The following is an 18,923-nucleotide window of genomic DNA, read 5'->3' as shown; positions in this document are numbered from 1 at the left end:
TATGGCTCAATTTTAAGAAATATCAGCATAAAAAGATGGTAGAGACCTGTGATTGTTGACTGTTTTCATAACGAAGCAATGGTGATCAGTTTTCAAAATAATTAAGCAGTTATTCTGAAATTTAACAGTATGCTTTATGTGCCATTGTAGCCATTGAAATTATTTGTTGTATAAAATTGCTGCAAATTGTCCACCAGAGAGAGCTGTTGCCAATTTTTTTTTCCAACAGCTGTTGAAAACGATTATTTCATTAACTTACAACCAAAATTATAAAATTCACCATGATAGGTACAGATGAATCAATGTAGTTTATTACAGTGGCCAAAGAAAAGTGTAGGCAGTAGTAGTATCGTTAAAGGGCAAATGGATATACCTAACAAGACATTTCTGTTCACTTCTTAAATATGTATATGCTGATTAAATTAGAAAAACAACACCAACAGCAAAAAGCAAACCAAACCTGTTTCTCCTCAAGCTATCAGACTATGAGGAATGGGAGAAACGCTTGAAATTTCCCAGAGCATCTTTAGAGGCTCTGCAGGAGGAGGTGCACTACTAATTCTGGCTCTGTTAGATGAGAGAGGAGTGTCTAGTGAATGCATAGTAGAAATAAGATGCACAATGCACTGGCAGCCATGACGTAACGTAGAAACCTGTTTTACTTCATTGCAAACAAATGGACAATATATATTGTACAATATATAATAAAAATACAGCCGATACAAGTGCCACTAATTAACAAAAAACCTAATGTTAAGACTTAAAAATGCTCATCTTTGTAATATATACACTGCAGTAATAAGCCACAATAAATACATCAAATTCCATATCATTCATAATAAATACCGAAAATATAAATACAGAAGAATACAGTTAATTTGAATAAATTATTACAACATAAGGTCTAGGTTAAGTTCTGTTGAATATTACTGTAGCTTATATTACCCTTTGGCATCTTTGATGTTACAACTTGTTTAAAAAAAAGAAAGGAAATTAAATAAATGTGTAGTTCATGAAGCTTAAAATTATTTCCATGTACAGATTTTAAGATGAACTTTATTTCCCCTCACTTCTTCAAACAGTTTAAAAGCAGCAGTCCAATTAAATATGTTGCTTTACTGTTGAGATCTCCATAACTTTAGTATGCAAGATCATCTGTAATGGAAAATGTTAAGTAAGTACTTCACATACTAATTTTTGAGAAAAATAATTAATGTACAAGTTTTAAACAAATGGCTGCAATTACACCACAATTTTACTAGTCCCATTTGAATTGATTACACATCTGAAAGACCATCAACTTAAGTGCTTTTGAATCCATGCCGTGGTGTATTATTTACCACTTGCCAACAAAAATTTCAAAAGCAATTGTATATTCTTATGGGGAAATATATATATATACAGAGAGAGATGAACCTCCTAAAAGACAGGGCTGGATTAGACAGGGTAAATGTTACGTAGTTCGTATTTGTTAAAACAATGAAAACACATTAAACATAAAAAATGTAGTGTTGGCTTTGTGTTTTTTACAAAATTGCTATCTATTAGCTGTAGATGGAGACAAATCAAAATAACCGATTGCCATGTTTTATGTTAACAGGTATTAACCAGTACATTTGTATTAGTAACTTTATTTGTAAAAGGTTATTACACCAGAATGCAATTTAACTTAAAAGATCGACTTTACTAAGACAATATTACAGGCTGAGGCTCTTAGGAATGGATTTTTCATCTACAGATTTTGACTATTTTTGCACTGTTAAATGTCTAGCGCTTATTTTACATCAAACACTTTTTTAACATGTTTCACAAACTACACTTCAGACGTATTTCCATAGAAGTGCCTACAATCAGTCAATTAAAAGAAGGGCCCAGTTGTTAAGCATTGTTTACATGGGCATTGTTATGTGAGAACTGAAGTGGTGCGATTTGTTTGAAATGGTCTGAAAAAACAGTATGCTTGCTTCTGTTTTTAAGAGAACCAGCTGCACACAATGTACCAGTGCACACAATGATGCAATCTTTTCAAGAAGCTGAAAACTCTGTGTATCAGAGGCTTACAAATGGATGGCTGGTTCTTTACAGTGATCCTCCAGTACCCCAGCAAGGTTGAGCTTCACCCATAATCCAACCCAAAATTTCATTAAGAACATCTTTAAAAAGATGGAGAAACCTATAAGAATTAGCTGACATAATGTACTAAGTCTCATTTGAAAATCCCAAGCTAAAACACTAATAAAAAGGACACCTATTCTTATCTGCTTTTAGTGTCTCTTGTTATCTGAGAAACAGGTTATATTAGAACAAGTGCCTGGGAGCAGAGTTAACTAAAATGATACTGAACATGACTTTGCAGTTGACATAGGCAAAGAAAAGACATGGTAGCAATGCTTCTAGGGTGTTGCTTTACTTTGAAGTTTTTACCCCATGCTTTTGGATAAGTCTTTTATTTAATGTCTGCCTGTATACAACTGGTATGGAAAAATGACATTTCCTGTTTGTACTGAGTTCATGTTAGTTTTAAAATATATTAAACAACAGAGTTAATATAATGATCTAACATGGCCAAGCTTGTAGTGAACATGCACATGCTTTTCCATCCTTGCTCTGGGGATATCTTAATTTCCTTTTTTCCTTCCTTTTTTTTTTTTTCATATATAATGTTTTCTTTTGCCCTTTAGAATGTCCTCATCAATCTATCTCTTGCCTTCATCCTTTTCCTCTAAATTGCCCTTTCCATCCTCACTCACTCCAGGGTGTATCCACCCGTGGTTCAAGACAAAGGATTATCTTGATCCTTCTGTTAGGACAGTGGTGTTCATTTGTATCTTCCACCAGTTTTCCTGTCCCTCAAGAAAAGCTAATCCGGTCTTCATGGCTTGTTGGAAAAGTGCACAATTAGAGAAGAACATACATGTGACGCAAACTTCTTTTGACTTAGTTCTATTTGACATTAATTCATAAAATACCTAAGTAAAACAAACGTGTCATTGCTAAGATCCAAATTAAGGTAACTGAGTAAATAAATGAAGTTTGCCTTCTGACTTTTTTTTTTTCTTTGTCCCATCTCCCCCACACCCCCACCCTGCCTTAGACGAAGGACTAGCATCTTCTCAATTGAGACGCAGCAACACAGAGCATCATGAATACTATTCTCCAGTCAGTGGGACCTTCTGTGTACCAGGTATCCTCCTAACCATAAAGACTATACAGCAGAAAAGCAATACAAATTTTAACTTTTTCCTTTTTAAGATCTAATTCACTTCTATTTTATAAAAGGTTGGTTTTGATTTATTATTCATTACTTATATTAGAAAAAAGAAAAAAATCATAACAGTAGTTTGAAGGAAACTTTTTCCTCCCCTAAGTGATGGTTTTCTGCTTTCCCTAATCTTGGATTTTCATCCTGTACTGGGCTGTGCTGTATCAAGAATGACACTCTTCCCCTGGATCTACATGCCTCAGGAGACAACGAGGATCCCCTACCACACCTCTGCAGTTCTCTGCAGCCTGTGGGGTAGGTTTCCTTGTGTTCATTTGTGCGTACGGAAAGGGAGTGTCTACAGACCCCCACTGGGATTACTCCCTCATGACTCATATTCAGAGCCAATGGGGGACTATTTTTCACCACAGTTCTGATCTATCTACATGCTAAGTGAAAAATGAAATGAACTCTTGGCAAAATAAAGGATAGCTAGCACAGAGGACACTAGAGTTGCCCTTGTGCTCAATTTTAATGAAAAGCCTTACTGTACAACAGACCTTTCCCAGACCCTAAGACGAAGGGAGGAAGGAATTAAAAAGAAAAGACTAAGGCTGCAAAACAGATGTTTCATGAATTGGATGTTCTTATAAGAAGTAAAATTCTTGGTATCAGCCATTAGGGTAGCAGAAAGTTCTCAAGGCTGTTGTAACTCTCCTCCTTAAGTGAAAACAATACTCTGGCACATTTATTAGCAACAAAATTAAAAGCTGCCCCTGATTTAGGAGTGGGAAGAGACAGTGAACAGGAAGCACTTACGAAGAACTCAAGCCTGTGTTCACTCAGACATCTTTACAACTAAATGGTACTTGCCCATCACTTCACAATGTTCATGCTTTGGATTTCACACTTCTTGGAGAAAATGGACAATTAATAATTTGCACATGGACAGTGATTACAGAGAACAGCAAAATTAAGGAATATTTAAAAAAAATCTGGAAACATTGAAAAGGCAAATGTTGAGATTTCTCATACCAAGGAACATGTTAATGAACTAGACTCTGTTTTGAAAATAACAGTAGCTTTCTACCATTTTAAAAAAATAGTAATTGGATTTAATATTTTAGAAATAAATTCTATAGAATATATTCTCTGAGTTAATTCTAGTTTTTCTAAGTATTTTACAACAAATGTTCTGCAACCATAACAAAGTAGATGACAGAATTACTCTTTAGCCCCAGTGGGAAAGCATCTTAAGGATTTCCCGTATCATCCTCTTCTGTCCCTGTTCCTGACAGCTTCAGGAAATTAAACTGGCACAATGAACATGAGTTTATACAACTCATGAGCTGTAACACAGGAGTTTATTTAGCAAATGCCTTTTAAAACAATATCATGGGTCTCTCTTGCTTTAGCTCTGAGTAAGGGCACCTGCTTCACTACAGGAGCAGCCTAGACAAGGAGTTTCAACTGAGGGAATTCAGCTGGCAGAAGACGACAACATGCAGGGGAATAAGACTGCCTGTTGCTGCCAAGTATGGTGTTGCAGGCAAACTACAACCTTGCTGCTCAAATGTTAAGCACTCAAAAGGTAAATGTTGTATGTTCAACACAGCTTTTATTCTAATTTTCACTATGAAATTTATTGTTAAACTTTTTGCTCATTAATCTGGTCCACGGAAAGGAGAGCTTGCTTTTGCTGCGTTTCGCGTTAGTGATAAAATTTCTATTCACTTCTGAGCTGGATTGGGCTTTATTGGGAAAGTGACTTAGTTTGCTGTACAAAAATTTAGTTATGATGCCAAAAAAGGGTATTTTTGCCTGTTCTATAGAATTATTTTTTTTTAATCACAACATCTCCAAGTACCTTACAAACCAGAGCATAGAGAATGGAAGTGACACAGCAGGACAAAGGCAAAGCCAACAGAACCCAGGTCTCCTCTGTCTGAGCCCAATACTCTCTATCCAGTATATCACACTTATATCAAAGAGTCTGGAACATCTGAAATATTAAAAAAACATAATACATGTTCTGTTTTGCATACAAATGTATGTATATGATCTTTAACAAACTAGCTGTGTTTCATGAAGATATCTGCCCGATTGTGAGGCACAGAATGCTACATCATCAGTTTGTTAGCACGTTTACTGAAATACAACACCCAGGTAAGATTAGAAACTGGATCTGGATCAGTTAGCAATCCAGTGAGCAACACCAAGAATACTACAGGCAATTTCTGCAGAACTTGGACAAAAGGCAGGATCCCATTATTACCTGACTCAGTTAACAGATCAGTGAGCAGGCTGAACCATATTTATAGCAAGTGATGGTTACTATGATAGTGTAATCAATGGCCTTAAAATAAATAAATGTCAACTCAAATTATGATTCACTAGCAGGAACTTATGTAAATGAAAAACAATAGAACTTTTACAAATCTAGAACCTTCTGATCTAAATGGCATACAGCTCATAAAAGATTTTTTTTTAAAAAAAAAAAGGAAAGAAATATTAGAAACTTCTACTGACAAGTTTTTAATTTTTTAAAGGACGTTCCAGTGGACATGAGCTATAGCTCTTAGGAGACAACTGCAATTGCTGCAACTTTGCCAGAAAAGTTCTAATTTTATATCTAATGTCAAAGCTTTATATATAAACTTTAACAATGCATTTTTTCCAAGAGAGGCAAAGTTCACATTATAGGCAAAAAGGCATCCAGTTTTAGGTGCTGTTCCAGTGATGATCTGTGTGAACATTCTGTTTTATTTTAACAGAGGGAAATGCTTTCATTATGGCTCATTTTTCTGAACTACGTGATGTAATCATAAACTATCTACCAATTTATTACGTGGCTTCTTAGGAGTGATTATCAGTAGCCAGGTAACTTGGGAAATAAAGCTGATACAACTATCAGTAAAGTAAACATTTCCACAAATGATATATACAGAAGCAAATAACTGCTGTTTATCATTTAGTAACATAACACTTTTTATCATGCAGAAGTAAGCTTACCCAAAATGAAAGGACTGGTTATCAACTTGAATACTAACCAACTGGAAAATGGGACATATCATATATTATTATAAACTAGCCCAGAAAATAACATTAAAACATTTTCCAGCCCATGATTTGTTTTTCCTTATATGAAGAGTACTTTTTTCTTCTAAACAAAACATGAAAGTCTAATCAAGGGGTGGGAATCTTGACACTTACCTGATTTCTACAGCCTACTCTAGATTTCATAGTTAAATTACCCTATCTGTTTGGGTCAGGGCTGTGACTTTTTTTTTTTTTTTTTTTTCTTTTTTTTTTTTTTTTTCTTTTCTTCCCACTCTAGTCAACTTACTTCTACATACTAGAAAAGGCCTTAGCTTTGTTATTTGCTGTATGGAATTGTTTGGGAACAGGTTTAGCCTATGTCAAAAAAAGAGGTTTCTGGTTTTTTGTTCCCTCAGTATGAGTTTATCTCTGTTAGAAGGCTTGTTGATACTACTAGTATAGCTACCAGGAAATAAATCTCCATTAATTATAAACAGACTTAACTTTGTAACTTGTTGCAAGAACTAAAGAAGATTTGTTTACTTTGTATTCCAAGATCAAATCTTGATCACAAAACATCAGATCAGATCAAAAGAAAGGTTATTACTATCTAAATTATCACCAGGTAGTTAAGAATATTTTTTCAACTTAAATCTTTCTTCTGCATGTTCTACTTTGTGACTCCCAGGAATTAGCTACTTTAAACAAGGGAAAATAGTGTAGCTCAAGTTCTTTAGTCACTGCCTTCTCTACCCTACCTATTACAAGCTACTGCTTGTTACACTATGCTGCAAGCTTTAGAGAATTTAGCTGTATTCACCCCGATGCCCCAACAGCATGGAACATAACATATACATCTAAGTACTCAGAAGTTTATACAGATGCTAGTATTAAGGAGGCCTGGGGTCTGAAGCCTGTGCCAATGAAAATATTAAATAACCATCATCTCAGTATTTTAAAGCTAGCTGAAATGTATTTTATAAAGTTAATCACTTACTGTGCTTGCTAATATTATTAAAGATATTTTTCATGTGAAAGCACAGGAGCCAAGAAAATAATTTCTTATTGCTCAGTAAGGGGTGAATAATGAAACAAAATATTTCATTTAACTTTCCCCTGAGAGAAACACCCTGGTAAAGTGTGCATGATCCTCCAACACACTCTGAGGTTAAAAAGCTGCTACTGATTCACAGCTGCTGTCCCAGCTCAAGTAGAAGGGATTTGTGCTTTTGGTGCTGGTGTTGAGTGAGAGTGCCAGATTTAAGCCTGCTGTTAATGCAAGATGCCTATATACACAGAGACTTGTTACATTTGCCCATAGAATATCTTGAACAGAATAATATTATTCTTAGATGCAGAACTCCATGAACTAACATGTTTCTCTTTAAAACTAAAGACTGGTATTTGCTGTATGAATTGGAGAGAATACACGCACTTACCTGGCCACTCAGCCTTTAGAGAAAGAGACTAGAGTGTTCTGTGGCTAGGAGGAACAGAGGCTAAGGAACTGCTGAGCCAGATAACCAACACGACTGCATTTTCCCAGGAGATGGAATATGTTGCAAGTGTGGAATCTGGTCCCTAGAGAACTAGGGCTTTTCAATGCAGTTCATATAAAACATGTAGGACTTCTTGTGGAAACAAGTAAATAAAAAACCTTTCCAGCTACTACATGGAGTAAAAGTATTTTGCTAATTTAGCATAAAAATGAGAAATCACTTTGCCCAGATTTCGTATAAAAACAATTAAGCCAGCTTATTTTTTTTAAAAAAGCATATTTTAAATCTGGCAGTTTTCCTACTGGAGTACTGTACATGATGTTTTAAAGAGCTTCTAACCAGAAGAGTCACTGTTACAGAGCTAAAATTTACACTGTGTTTACATGCATACTGTTAACCATCTAGATTTGACAGATAAAAACTAAGATGCGATCCTTATTTTGACAAACAAGACTGGTCTACATTTCAACCCACTTGATGTATAATAAATAAAATTTCAGTATTAGAATAACAAAAATGTTAAAATAGATTCTGAAATCAAAATAAGGCAGTGCAGAATTATCAGTGTAGAGAAAAGCAAGTTCCTACACCTCCTTTTCTAGAAGGAAGGAAGGTTGGTTAATAAACTAAAGGTTGAGATACAGCAGGTATTTTAATTCCCATTTCATTTAAAAACAAATGCAGTGCAAGGTAACAGATATCCATATGATGCATGTGCTATTTTGCTTGCAAACTTTAGCAGATATAAAATTTCTGAAGCTGTGTTTCCTCACTGAATCTACTGGTTCCTAATTAGACCAAATACTTTGTAAATTTGAGATAGATACCATCAGAAGTCCATAAAAGCCAGGCTCATATTTCATAAAAACTGCTAAATATTTAGGAAATCTAGACCCTTCCACATTTTTTTTCATGCTTCATTTAAACTTAGATCAGCAGGACTCTGCTTTTATAAATGACCTACTGACATATTCATAAACTGGCTTGGGAAAAACATACAGGTTTTGTTACAATGAATTTTAAGATCTTACATACACCTCAGAGTCTGGAGCTATGGCATTTCTCCAAAATAGTTCACAGTTCCCGCAGTTAATACAGTACTGCAAAATGGCACTAAAGTGCATAAGTATCTGAACGTTTGTTGGGCTAAAAGGTGCTGTGCAAGCTTAAGCTACTGCTTTGCCATTATATACAAGATCATTTTTCTTTGGGGAGGGGGTACTAGCTCTGGAATGCCACTGATTTTAATTTTAATGGAGGATTGTCTACCTTTCACCTTTCTAGAAGATGTAAATGCCCCCTTTCTGACTCTTCTGTTTGTCAAGAACAGTAAAAGAGAAAATAGTACACTCTAAAAATGCGTTTCAAGATAATTTACCAGAAATGGTATTGAAAAAACAAAAGGAAGAATACAAGGTACTCCAGATGAAAAGTGGACATGCTCTTTGTAACTAGCTATGGATCTTCTGCTCAAATGAACATGCTGTTCATTTTTATCAAAACATGAGTACTAAACTACCATAAATAAAATACATACAGTACAGAACAATTAAAACTTTTTTTTTGTACAGTAGTTACTTTTACATTAAACTTACCATCTTTTCAGATATGTTGAAAATTAGGACTCTAAACATGATTATTTCAAAGTATCATTTTTAACAATCTTGCACAGGCCCGACAATCAAAAACACGAAGCTTTGATTCAGATAGCTTGGCAGGTCTCACATACTTTGATAGGTAGGCTACTTTGAAATATGTTGGGTGTGTTTTTTACTTACGCGTTTTATTTTTTATCAAAAGACAGTTTGATTATTTTTATTTAAATCTTTACATGAACTAGTTTTGTGCAATACCACTGCCAGTGTAGCATACGAAAACAAAATGTGTCTGGAACATTGACTATAGTCCAAGTGTTGTCTACCTCTTAAAAAAGTAAGATTCTAGGAAATCCAATGCGAGTGCATTTTAATACAGGAAGTCAGTCCTAGAATAATTTTAATATTAAACAGGTACCGTTTCTACCACTGGTGATTTGATGCACTCTTCATGCAGTCTGCTCTTTTCTGGGAGGTTTAGTGAATTCTCAGCAGGGTGCTCTTGTACATGACTGTCGCCATTCAAAGCTGAAACAAAGCCATCTTGAGAAGGACCTTTCAAGAATGAGTGAAATTCCACTTGAGGGTGAGTTGGCCTATGCTCAGCATATAAACTGTTACATGGAGCACTGCTGTCACCTTCAGAAGATGAGCAGCAAACAATCACTGAGGGGTTTGCAGAAGGGTAATGAGAGCTGCTAAAAGTTTCCTCTGATTGCCGTGTGTAGTCAACAAACTGTTCTGAAGTCATGTTGTAAGGCACCAGAGAAAGACTACCGTTCTTGACAGCATCCCTTTCTGAGTAAGTCTCACCGATCTGGTTAGCAGTGCCAGCAACGTGGTTCTCTATTTGGTAATACAGATTTGAAGAGTTAGTATAGTATGAGGCATTTTTAGAGTGGTTTTCATGCACAGCAGTTCCATCAGAGTAGCAAAGGACAGAAGGAAGAGGCACCATATCAGCATGGGAGCCCATGCTTTCTACAAAATCATCTGCTTTTTCTTCCTCATCATCTTCCTCCTCATCTTCCTCTTCCTCTTCATCATCATCTGATTCACTAGGGGCTAAACTCTGTGTGCTAGAATCTGTAACTCCACTACAAAAGCTACTCCCATCTTCCTCTTCCTCCTCTTCCCCTGGGCAGTCCAAGTCCTCGGCTGACTGAGAATGCATAACCGCAGCCGGAGGTTCGGTTTCAATCTCAAAATTTTCTGCAATTGAATATTCAACTGGATGGGGTCCTGGACTCATAGAACTAGTGTGTGCACTTATCTCACTGTGGCAGCCATTTAGTGCCGGAACTTGCTGCTCTCTATTTTTCTCCAATTCAAGTTTCATTATTGTGTGCAAAAAGTGAGTCCGTACACGGATAGGGTTAAATTCAATTCTACCTGCTGTATTGCTACACCCTTCTTTAGTGCAACCGCATGGAAAAGACATACGATCCACCTTTTAAAAAAAAGAATACAGATTAACAATACGTAGCATAAGCCTGGCGATACGACAGAACCTAGCAGCCTAGAGAAATACAATAGTGAAGTGGGATTCACCCTGAGAAGTACTTGTAAGAACAGTCAAACCTAACAATAATTCAGAGAGTTAGCCCTGGAATTTAGCACTACTGATAGGAACAGTAAGGGACCCATACATGCAACAATGTTGCAGAGTAGGAAAAATATGTTTCTCTTCCATAGGTGAAAGCATTACACAGTGGAACAAAAAATGGGTAATCTTTCTATTTATGGATCTGCTACAGCTTTACTTCATGTTGTGCTCAAATCCAGGCAAAAGCATTACCAGAAAGAGTCTTAAAATTTTGTAAAAATCATGGGAACTAGAAACCTATTGAAACAAAATGAATTACATATAAACCCCTTTATAAAGCTGCCAATGGGGACACCTGACCACAGAAGTAGGAATAAAAACTCATTTACATTTTAAAAGATAATCCAGTCAATTATAGATGCAATATTGAAGGCTCAACAGACTGTGGGCAGAACTTATATATCTAATAATAGCCAGCTTAAATTTTTAAAAACATGACTGAATCCCCATGTCGGATAGTTTGATTAGGTAGCTTAAGGTCTGTGATTTTCATCTACGCTATAATACCTAAACATCAAATATGATGCGGAGGAGAACCATATAACACAACCTAGTACATCTTCGCCACATGTGAAAATGAAAACAGGAACAGCAAAGAGAATATATTATTTAAAATAGAGAAAGTGTAGCTTGGATATAAGAGATGATGAAAAAAGCATTCAGGAAGAAATCAACTCAGCTGCATAACAACAACTCAGGAGAATTAGTGGAAACATCTTTTAGGGAACATTTTAGGACATTTACAGCTGTACATAGGACACTATGTAAATGTACAATACAAAATACCCTTTCAGCCTGCCGAGGAAGAACTACCTGCTATATTAGCAGATGTATTTTTATTGCCTACATGCAAAGTTATCAGGCATGCATTTTAAGTATCATGCACGTTAAATAAAGGACAATACCACAGTGTGTCATTTATTGTTTCTCATTGAGTTTGGACTATAATTCACATTCAGACAGTATGTGAATTGTCTCTAAAATAACATGTAATATCCCTTCTGAAATCTGCAGGCTACCTATTCTTCTGTTGTCTGCATCTGCATATTTAGATAAAGGCCAAAGAGGAATATGAGGAGCAGAATATTTGTATAAGAACAAAAAAAACCCGCTAAACAATGTATGTGCCTACACCAATCATAAAATAAAGATGTTTAAGGAGATTGTTTGTATTGCACACTGTATACCCTTAAATCTGGGCCTTAAAAAACTGGCTTGAGATCCACAAGTGCTATTGTCTAATAATTAACTGACTTAATTTCCAGTAGTTACAACTTTAACAACGAAAAGTACATGTGTGTGCATGCACACACACCCCTCCCCCTCCCCTTGATGGTTAAATAATGACAATCATATAGACATTTACCTGACATTTTATGCCTGCAAGACTGCAAGTGCAAGTTTCTGGATCGCAGAACACACGGCAGTCACAGCCACAATCCTCTCTGGACAGGCGGATGGCCCGCAGCTCATGTTTTTCTTCCACATCGATCTTCTTCACTCCAGAAGCTCGCAGCAACGCCCTTCGCTTTTTTGTCGGCAGGGGTTGTAGAAAGAAGTACTCATCTACTTCGGTGTTGTCTAGATCAATGTCGTCATCAGAAATGTCATCCAGTGTCAGCGTATTAGCTTCTTCAGATTCCACTGTACCATTCTTTGTCATCTGTTGGATAGAACAATTAACAAAGTCCTTAAACTACATGTGTCATAGATGTAAGTATGTGTAATGCATTATGAATGTGGAAAGCCGAATGTAAAAATGCTGCATGACTGCCAGTAAGTACCAGAATATTACAGATGGGGTGAAAAGGCAGTTCCTTCCCATTTAACATGTGAATTAAATACACATTTTTAGTTTCATGTTTGTCATGAAGCTAATATTTTTTCTAAGTAAGTTTCTAATCTCTTATCTGTTCTTTAAGTAAGTCCCTTATCATTTGTCACTGTTTGCCAGATGTCATGCCTTTCTAAAATTCTAGTCTTTTCTATATTGTTTCATAAGATAATTTTTGAGCCCTTAATTGGTTCTAGTTCCTGTCTCTGGGCTCTTTGAAATTCTTCAATATCCCTTTTGAGATAGTAATTATACTACCAACACTGTTTCAGATTACGGTGCGTCACAGATTTGTAAACCTGTGTATTTTATATACTATTCACTATCATGTTCCTCTTCAGCTTGACAAGTTGTTTGATGTTTGTACAGCTGAGGTCACAAAGCAGCGATTCCACTTAATCGTTTGGGCAGATGTCTATATTTGCTTCTTGAGTTCACAATTTTAAGCCTGGAAGTCATTTAATTTTGCCCCTTTCCACCTAGATTACTTCATGTTTATTTACAATGTATTTCATAGAGCTGATGCATATAGTTCTTCCGAAGTTCTTTCTAGTCCTCTTTGGTCCTGAAAATAACTCATTTAGGATTGTGGTGTTGTGGATTCTAGTACCTCACTAACGAGTCCAAATTATTCTTAGGTAGTTAATCAATGAATAAACTTAGAAAAAAGGAATTAAGCTACTAACCTCTTGCGGAGAATCTTGAGAAAAGTTTATCAGAGGATTCATGTTCCTTTCCTAGGGATATGAGTTTTTGAGCCTCTGTAGATACAAGTATCCTGGCACTATATTATTACCTATGTATAGTCTAGCTCCCAAACCTTTCAAAAACTGTTTCAAAATTAAATGGCCACAAGCATCAGGCACAAACATCCAGTGCCACCTTCATAAGATAGCACACTTCTGTACCATGCTCCTGTAACTCATCTCATACAGAAAGGAGTGTATATATTCAAGGAGAAAAGAAAAAAACATTTACTGCACTGAAGGAAGGTTAATTTTCCCATCCATGGTAGAGCTCACTGGTTATATCTGCCAGATAACACAACTACAGGGTTTATAAAAGTTCTACAGAGAAAACTGCTTGAGACCCAAAAGAGTATCAAATGTTAAAACAAAGTTCAGAGGGATGATGACGTTCACTACAAAAAATGTATTTTCTCAATCTCAAATTACTCAGATTGAGCATTGTACTACATAGCAAACATGAAGCAAGTGCAGTTATGGGATATATTTTGTCATATAATAAATCCTTTTTCTTTTATTATTGTTCTATGAAATAATTTTGCTTAAAATGGAAAAACAAACACACAAACAAAACAGATTCCCAGTGTTCACCCTGCTCTAGGTGATGCTGTCAATTGATGAGTTTGCTGATTTACACTAGCTAAGCACCTGGTCTTATACTTTTGAGAAAAAAACATGGTGCAACTATGTGATAATTACACACTGTTGAGATTTCATCATGGGCATCACCATGACCGCAGAAAATGGGCCTCAGTGAATGTAGTTTTGATGTTTCTTATCTACAGAAAAACAGCCATTCACGTACTTTCTCTGTTTTGCCTTATCTACTTGCAGAAAATTTCAGCTTGGCCTAGTATCCCCCAATAAATTTTTAGACACCAGTTTTAAATACAGATAAAATACTAAAGTCATAACCACCACTGACTGTTTCTTGTGCATTTCAATTTTTAGACATTTAACAATTACCACTGTAAAGGTAACTCCCCGTTTTTCTGCTACTAAATCCTGTCACCTCCATCTAGGTATGCATCTTACATGTAAGAAAGCAGTCCCGAATCTTACACGTTCCACTATTTCTGCTCTTATTATATTCCCAACTGTTTCGTTTTCCCATTTATATTAACAGTTTGTCCTTTCCACATTCTTTTGGATTGTAACTGTCATTTACGGCATTACTGAATTACTTGATGGTGAACTCCTACTGACTGCTTACTCTTTTTTGCAATTGCAGTTTTGTGTTTATAACAACTGTGTAGGACAATCATAGAAAAAAACCCTCATTATTCCTGACTTGTAAAGTCAGGTTAAAAGCAATACTCTCCCATCTGAAGAAGAGTCTTATTGTCATGACTGGTAGTCCTTACATACAGTGTACGTGTGCACGTTACGCTGCACGAAGAAAAATTCTCCTGAGATCAGTAATCATCCCTTCTTAGCAATTCAGCACTGTATTTAGTTCATGCAGAGGTGTTCTGCCACTTCCACAACTCCACTTTATAGGCATTATTGTTTCCTTCTCTTTTCAATGTGTTCTCAATCGCTCTCCATAACTGCAGCCTTCAGAGTCTAGTGCCTTCATTTTATTTCATGTTTCAGTTTATTTACCATGTCTGTTATCCCTATAACATTCAAATCCCTTTATGTGCATATACTCCTAGCTCTTTCTTCATCTTAAATGCAGGCATTTTCTAAATGTCCTCTCAAACTTCCTTCAGATTGTCTTCTTACTCTATTTTGTATTATTCATTTCACTTTACAGTGGCTAGGAAAAGGGAGGGCAATAGCTCCCTAATCAGTTCTGCCTGGCCTTGGGACAATGGAGAGATTATTTACACCAGGTATTTCAACATATTCGTTTAGTAAGGTAGGAAAGACAACATTAGCAGTCATCCTTTCTGTATAATCTACAGTGAGAGACAGGTAAATCCACAGAGTTATTAAATGTATCTTGAATTAGCTGCCTGAAGCTAGCGGGAGGGAACAGTCCACTGTACATGCAACTCAGCCTGAATGTTCAAATCCAGAATGGCATCCCTGATTTTTTTTTATATTTTTCAATTTTTGTTAGCTAGGTACAACTAAGTACAGTGTATTTATGTTTCTTTGTTTTCTTTTTTTTGAATATAATTGGAGAATGACCTACCTAAGAATTCTGATTCCTCTCATTTTAAAGACACAAGGCTCAAATCACCCCTTAAGCGGATCACTGTTATTTAACTGCCTACCAGAATTTCAGTTTGAAACCGGGGAAGGGGAAGAATTCTAACTCCTGCTTCTCTAATTATTTCAGTATTTTATTCAATTACTATTTAATAAAAATTAAGTTTCGGGCACTTACCCATGAGGTGAATGCTGTAACTGCTCAGCTTACAAAGGCACCTATAGAACCATACCAAACCCGTCATGTATTTCTTCTCCTCCCCCTCCTGCAAATCTGAACTGCTTTGCTACACAGCAGTAGAGCACTAAGGAACGGACACCAGTCACGTGCTGAATACTGTATGCATCCAGCAGGCTGTAAAGTGAAGCACCTGGGCATCAAGCGGGGTTAGAAAGCAGTTTGCCACTTCAGAGCGCCTTAGCTCCTGACTCCTTTGCTGGATGACTTCCTTGTTGTCTCCTCTGACTTTTTTTCTCAATTTTGTCACACAAAGAACGAATGAATTAATGAAATGAAAGACTCGAACATTTCTCAAGCAAGTAATTGGGTAACTACAAGAGGAAGAAGATTATCAAGAACCATTGAATACATTTTCCAGTACAGAACTTCAGGGGAACATTAAGTTCTCTTGATTGTCATAATATTGCTCATGTGAATTAAACTTGATATGTAGGTGGGAAGAATTTCTCGCATAAAGCTAAAGGTTAATGTCAGAACAACAGAACAAGGCAAGGGCCAGTGAATATGTGCAGCCTTTGGGTGAAATTCACTTGAACCTCTGTAAAACGTGAAAAATTTAGGTTAGACACCTTTGCCTGCCCTAGCTGGAAATTATTCCTTACAGTTTCCCACAAAAGAAACCAATTGTGTCCACAGACCCGGGAGCCTTAACATCACTAGGGTCATGCTAATCATTTTCATAGATCTTAATTTGAGCAGACATTATGAGTAAGCAACAAGGGCTATTCCAGCTAATTTACTGTGCTTACTCATAATGTTTTCTTAAATGACAATGTACTAAAGTAAAGCCTACCTTGTACCTTTCATCTTGACAAGATGGCTTTCATGTCCAGATTGCCATTAGAATTTTCACACTCTGCTGCTAACAAGTGTTTATGCCACTGTCAGCAGTGTTTACACCAAAGTGCTGGTGCTAAATGGCTGAAGTGACTTGAAGATGATTTTAAAGTCTTTATCTGCTTTTAATTAAGAGAAGTTTCTTATTTGCCTCTTCACTTTTAGCAAGAAAATAACAAACAGTACCTAAAATTATGGAGACTAAATTTTAATATATTCCTGCATTTCTATTTTTTTAACAAATTCTACAAGAGAGAATGCTTTCTATCTACAGACTTGCATATTTTAATCCAATGCAAAAAATTTTAAAAACCCAGGGAAACAAATTGAAAACCACATTGAAAATGTTACTTTCTGTTTGCATAATGGTTTTCAAACAGAAAACCCTTTTTGAGCAAACTTTGCCCTACTTCATTTTCTCATTTCCTTCATTTTTCTGTGCACATGTACAGTAATTTTGATGTAAATCCTGATTAGTACATTTTCATTAAAGATCACAATTACTGACATCATCACCTTGAAACGCTGCAGCACTCTCTTTCTGTGTTCATTTAGAAACCATGTGAATGACCAAGCAGCTCTTCCATCTCTATAATGGGAACGGTCCAGCTGACTTCAGCAAATAAAACATGCCCAGTGCTTTACAGTGACTCCTCACTAATTCAGTGATTCCTGGGTTTGCTTTTGGGAGGGAAAACGGTTTTTATTTTATTTTTTTACCGCAAGTGTATAATCAGGGATGCAACAAAGCTGAGTTTAATAGACTAGTTCAAGAAGGAAGTTTTCTGTTCCCTATGTTTTTATACATGCTCTAGAGTGAAGAGAAATATTTTACTCTAGGAAAAGATTTACACTAGTAAGATGTTACCATTTTTAAGCCACTCTCAGGATTCAGTGAAGAAAGAATCCCACCACTGCTGAATTAGGTGTAGGGGAAAGGACTTTTCTATTTGGTGAAAGGAAACAATTAAGATTAGGACACAGGGAGGAATCCAAATCAGGCTCTCCTTATTCACTGAGTACTTACGAAGAGGAACTTAACAGTCACAGTAAAGATTATCATCCACTCAAACAAGTGACTGGGGAGATGGAAGAACGTGTTGTATTTGGAAGAAGAGCAGAAAGTAGCGTCTATGTCCCAAAAAAAGAGTGGGCTGAAGTAAGCTAATGAAGAAAGGAGATCCATCCCAGCCAAGAGGAGAATTATGAAAGCACGAAGAGCCACGCGCTACTCCATACAGATGAAAGCTAAAAAGCCTCGTCCAATCTTTACAGGTAAATAGGATCTGTGATTTTTCTTGAGTTACTTTCTAGCTCTAAAAAGAAAAGGAAAAGTGAAATATTTGCATGCCTTACTATTCTTTACTCCACTGGGGATTCCACTCTCTGAGCTGATTCCTGGAAGTCAGCCAAGGGATCTACACAGAGTCATCGGTTACAATGACACAGCTCAATTCACACTTGATGCTCTGAAGATCCTGTGATGCGAGATGTTTAGAGGTATAATCTCTATCTAGTGATAAGTCACTAACACTCTAGCCTTTGGTTTCCAACCTGTCCAAATATCTGTCTTTAATTTGCCTCTGTCCTGAGTGGTTTTATGTTTGTTTGTTTTCATTATGACAGTTCAAGTTTTATGAACTATTTAAGAATCTATTTAGCTATTCAAATAAAAAGCAACTAGGAGACTGAGAAAAGTAATAGTAAGGGTCTTACACACTCCTTCAGGAGTTCAGACATAGAACTCATGAACATAGTTCACTATATGGGAAAAGTGCTGAAAGGCATTTCTTAAACTTAGAGGGTGCCAGTTTGCTCTGGACAACTGTAGTAGTATCTGAAACAGATATAATCTCACACAAGAAGGGGCTATGGACCACAGCAGTTCAGTTACAATTCTAAATACTATTCACTTTTAATTACAGGATTAATCTGAAAAAGAGCCCTGGATATACATATAACACAAGCCATTACACAGGAAGTGTTTCATCCAGTACAAAAACATAACAAAATCAGAAGTTTTGCCATCAGTTTTAAAGGGGCAGAAGGGACACTTCCAAGAGCACAATCCTCTTCTCTGTTCTCTTTTACTCAAATACACAGTTTCTCTCCTCTCCTGTGCTGTATTTAAACCGACAGCTTCAAAACTCTAGCCAAGATTTGT

General features: G+C 36.3%; 1 protein-coding gene across 9 annotated transcripts in view; it reads right to left on the bottom strand.

Moving 5' to 3' along the window:
- Positions 1 to 289: 289 nt before the first annotated feature.
- Positions 290 to 18,923, bottom strand: part of CSRNP3 (cysteine and serine rich nuclear protein 3) — a 110,496-nt gene continuing 91,862 nt past the window's right edge. For 7 of the 9 annotated variants that reach the window (XM_069781282.1, XM_069781285.1, XM_069781284.1 and 4 more), the window contains 3 exons: positions 12,308 to 12,604; positions 9,754 to 10,785; positions 290 to 1,155 (listed from right to left, as the gene is read on the bottom strand). In XM_069781282.1, the coding sequence (XP_069637383.1) occupies positions 1,102 to 1,155; positions 9,754 to 10,785; positions 12,308 to 12,604 (1,383 nt within the window). In that variant the 3' untranslated portion in view covers positions 290 to 1,101. Of the gene's footprint in view, positions 1,156 to 9,335; positions 10,786 to 12,307; positions 12,605 to 18,923 lie in introns of all 9 variants that reach the window. The other 2 variants (XR_011324315.1, XR_011324316.1) reach the window with 1 other exon arrangement.

The sequence above is a fragment of the Haliaeetus albicilla genome, chromosome 4, assembly GCF_947461875.1.
Source record: "Haliaeetus albicilla chromosome 4, bHalAlb1.1, whole genome shotgun sequence".
In the NCBI taxonomy this organism is placed as follows: domain Eukaryota; kingdom Metazoa; phylum Chordata; class Aves; order Accipitriformes; family Accipitridae; genus Haliaeetus; species Haliaeetus albicilla.
This window is presented reverse-complemented; position numbering and strand designations above follow the sequence as displayed.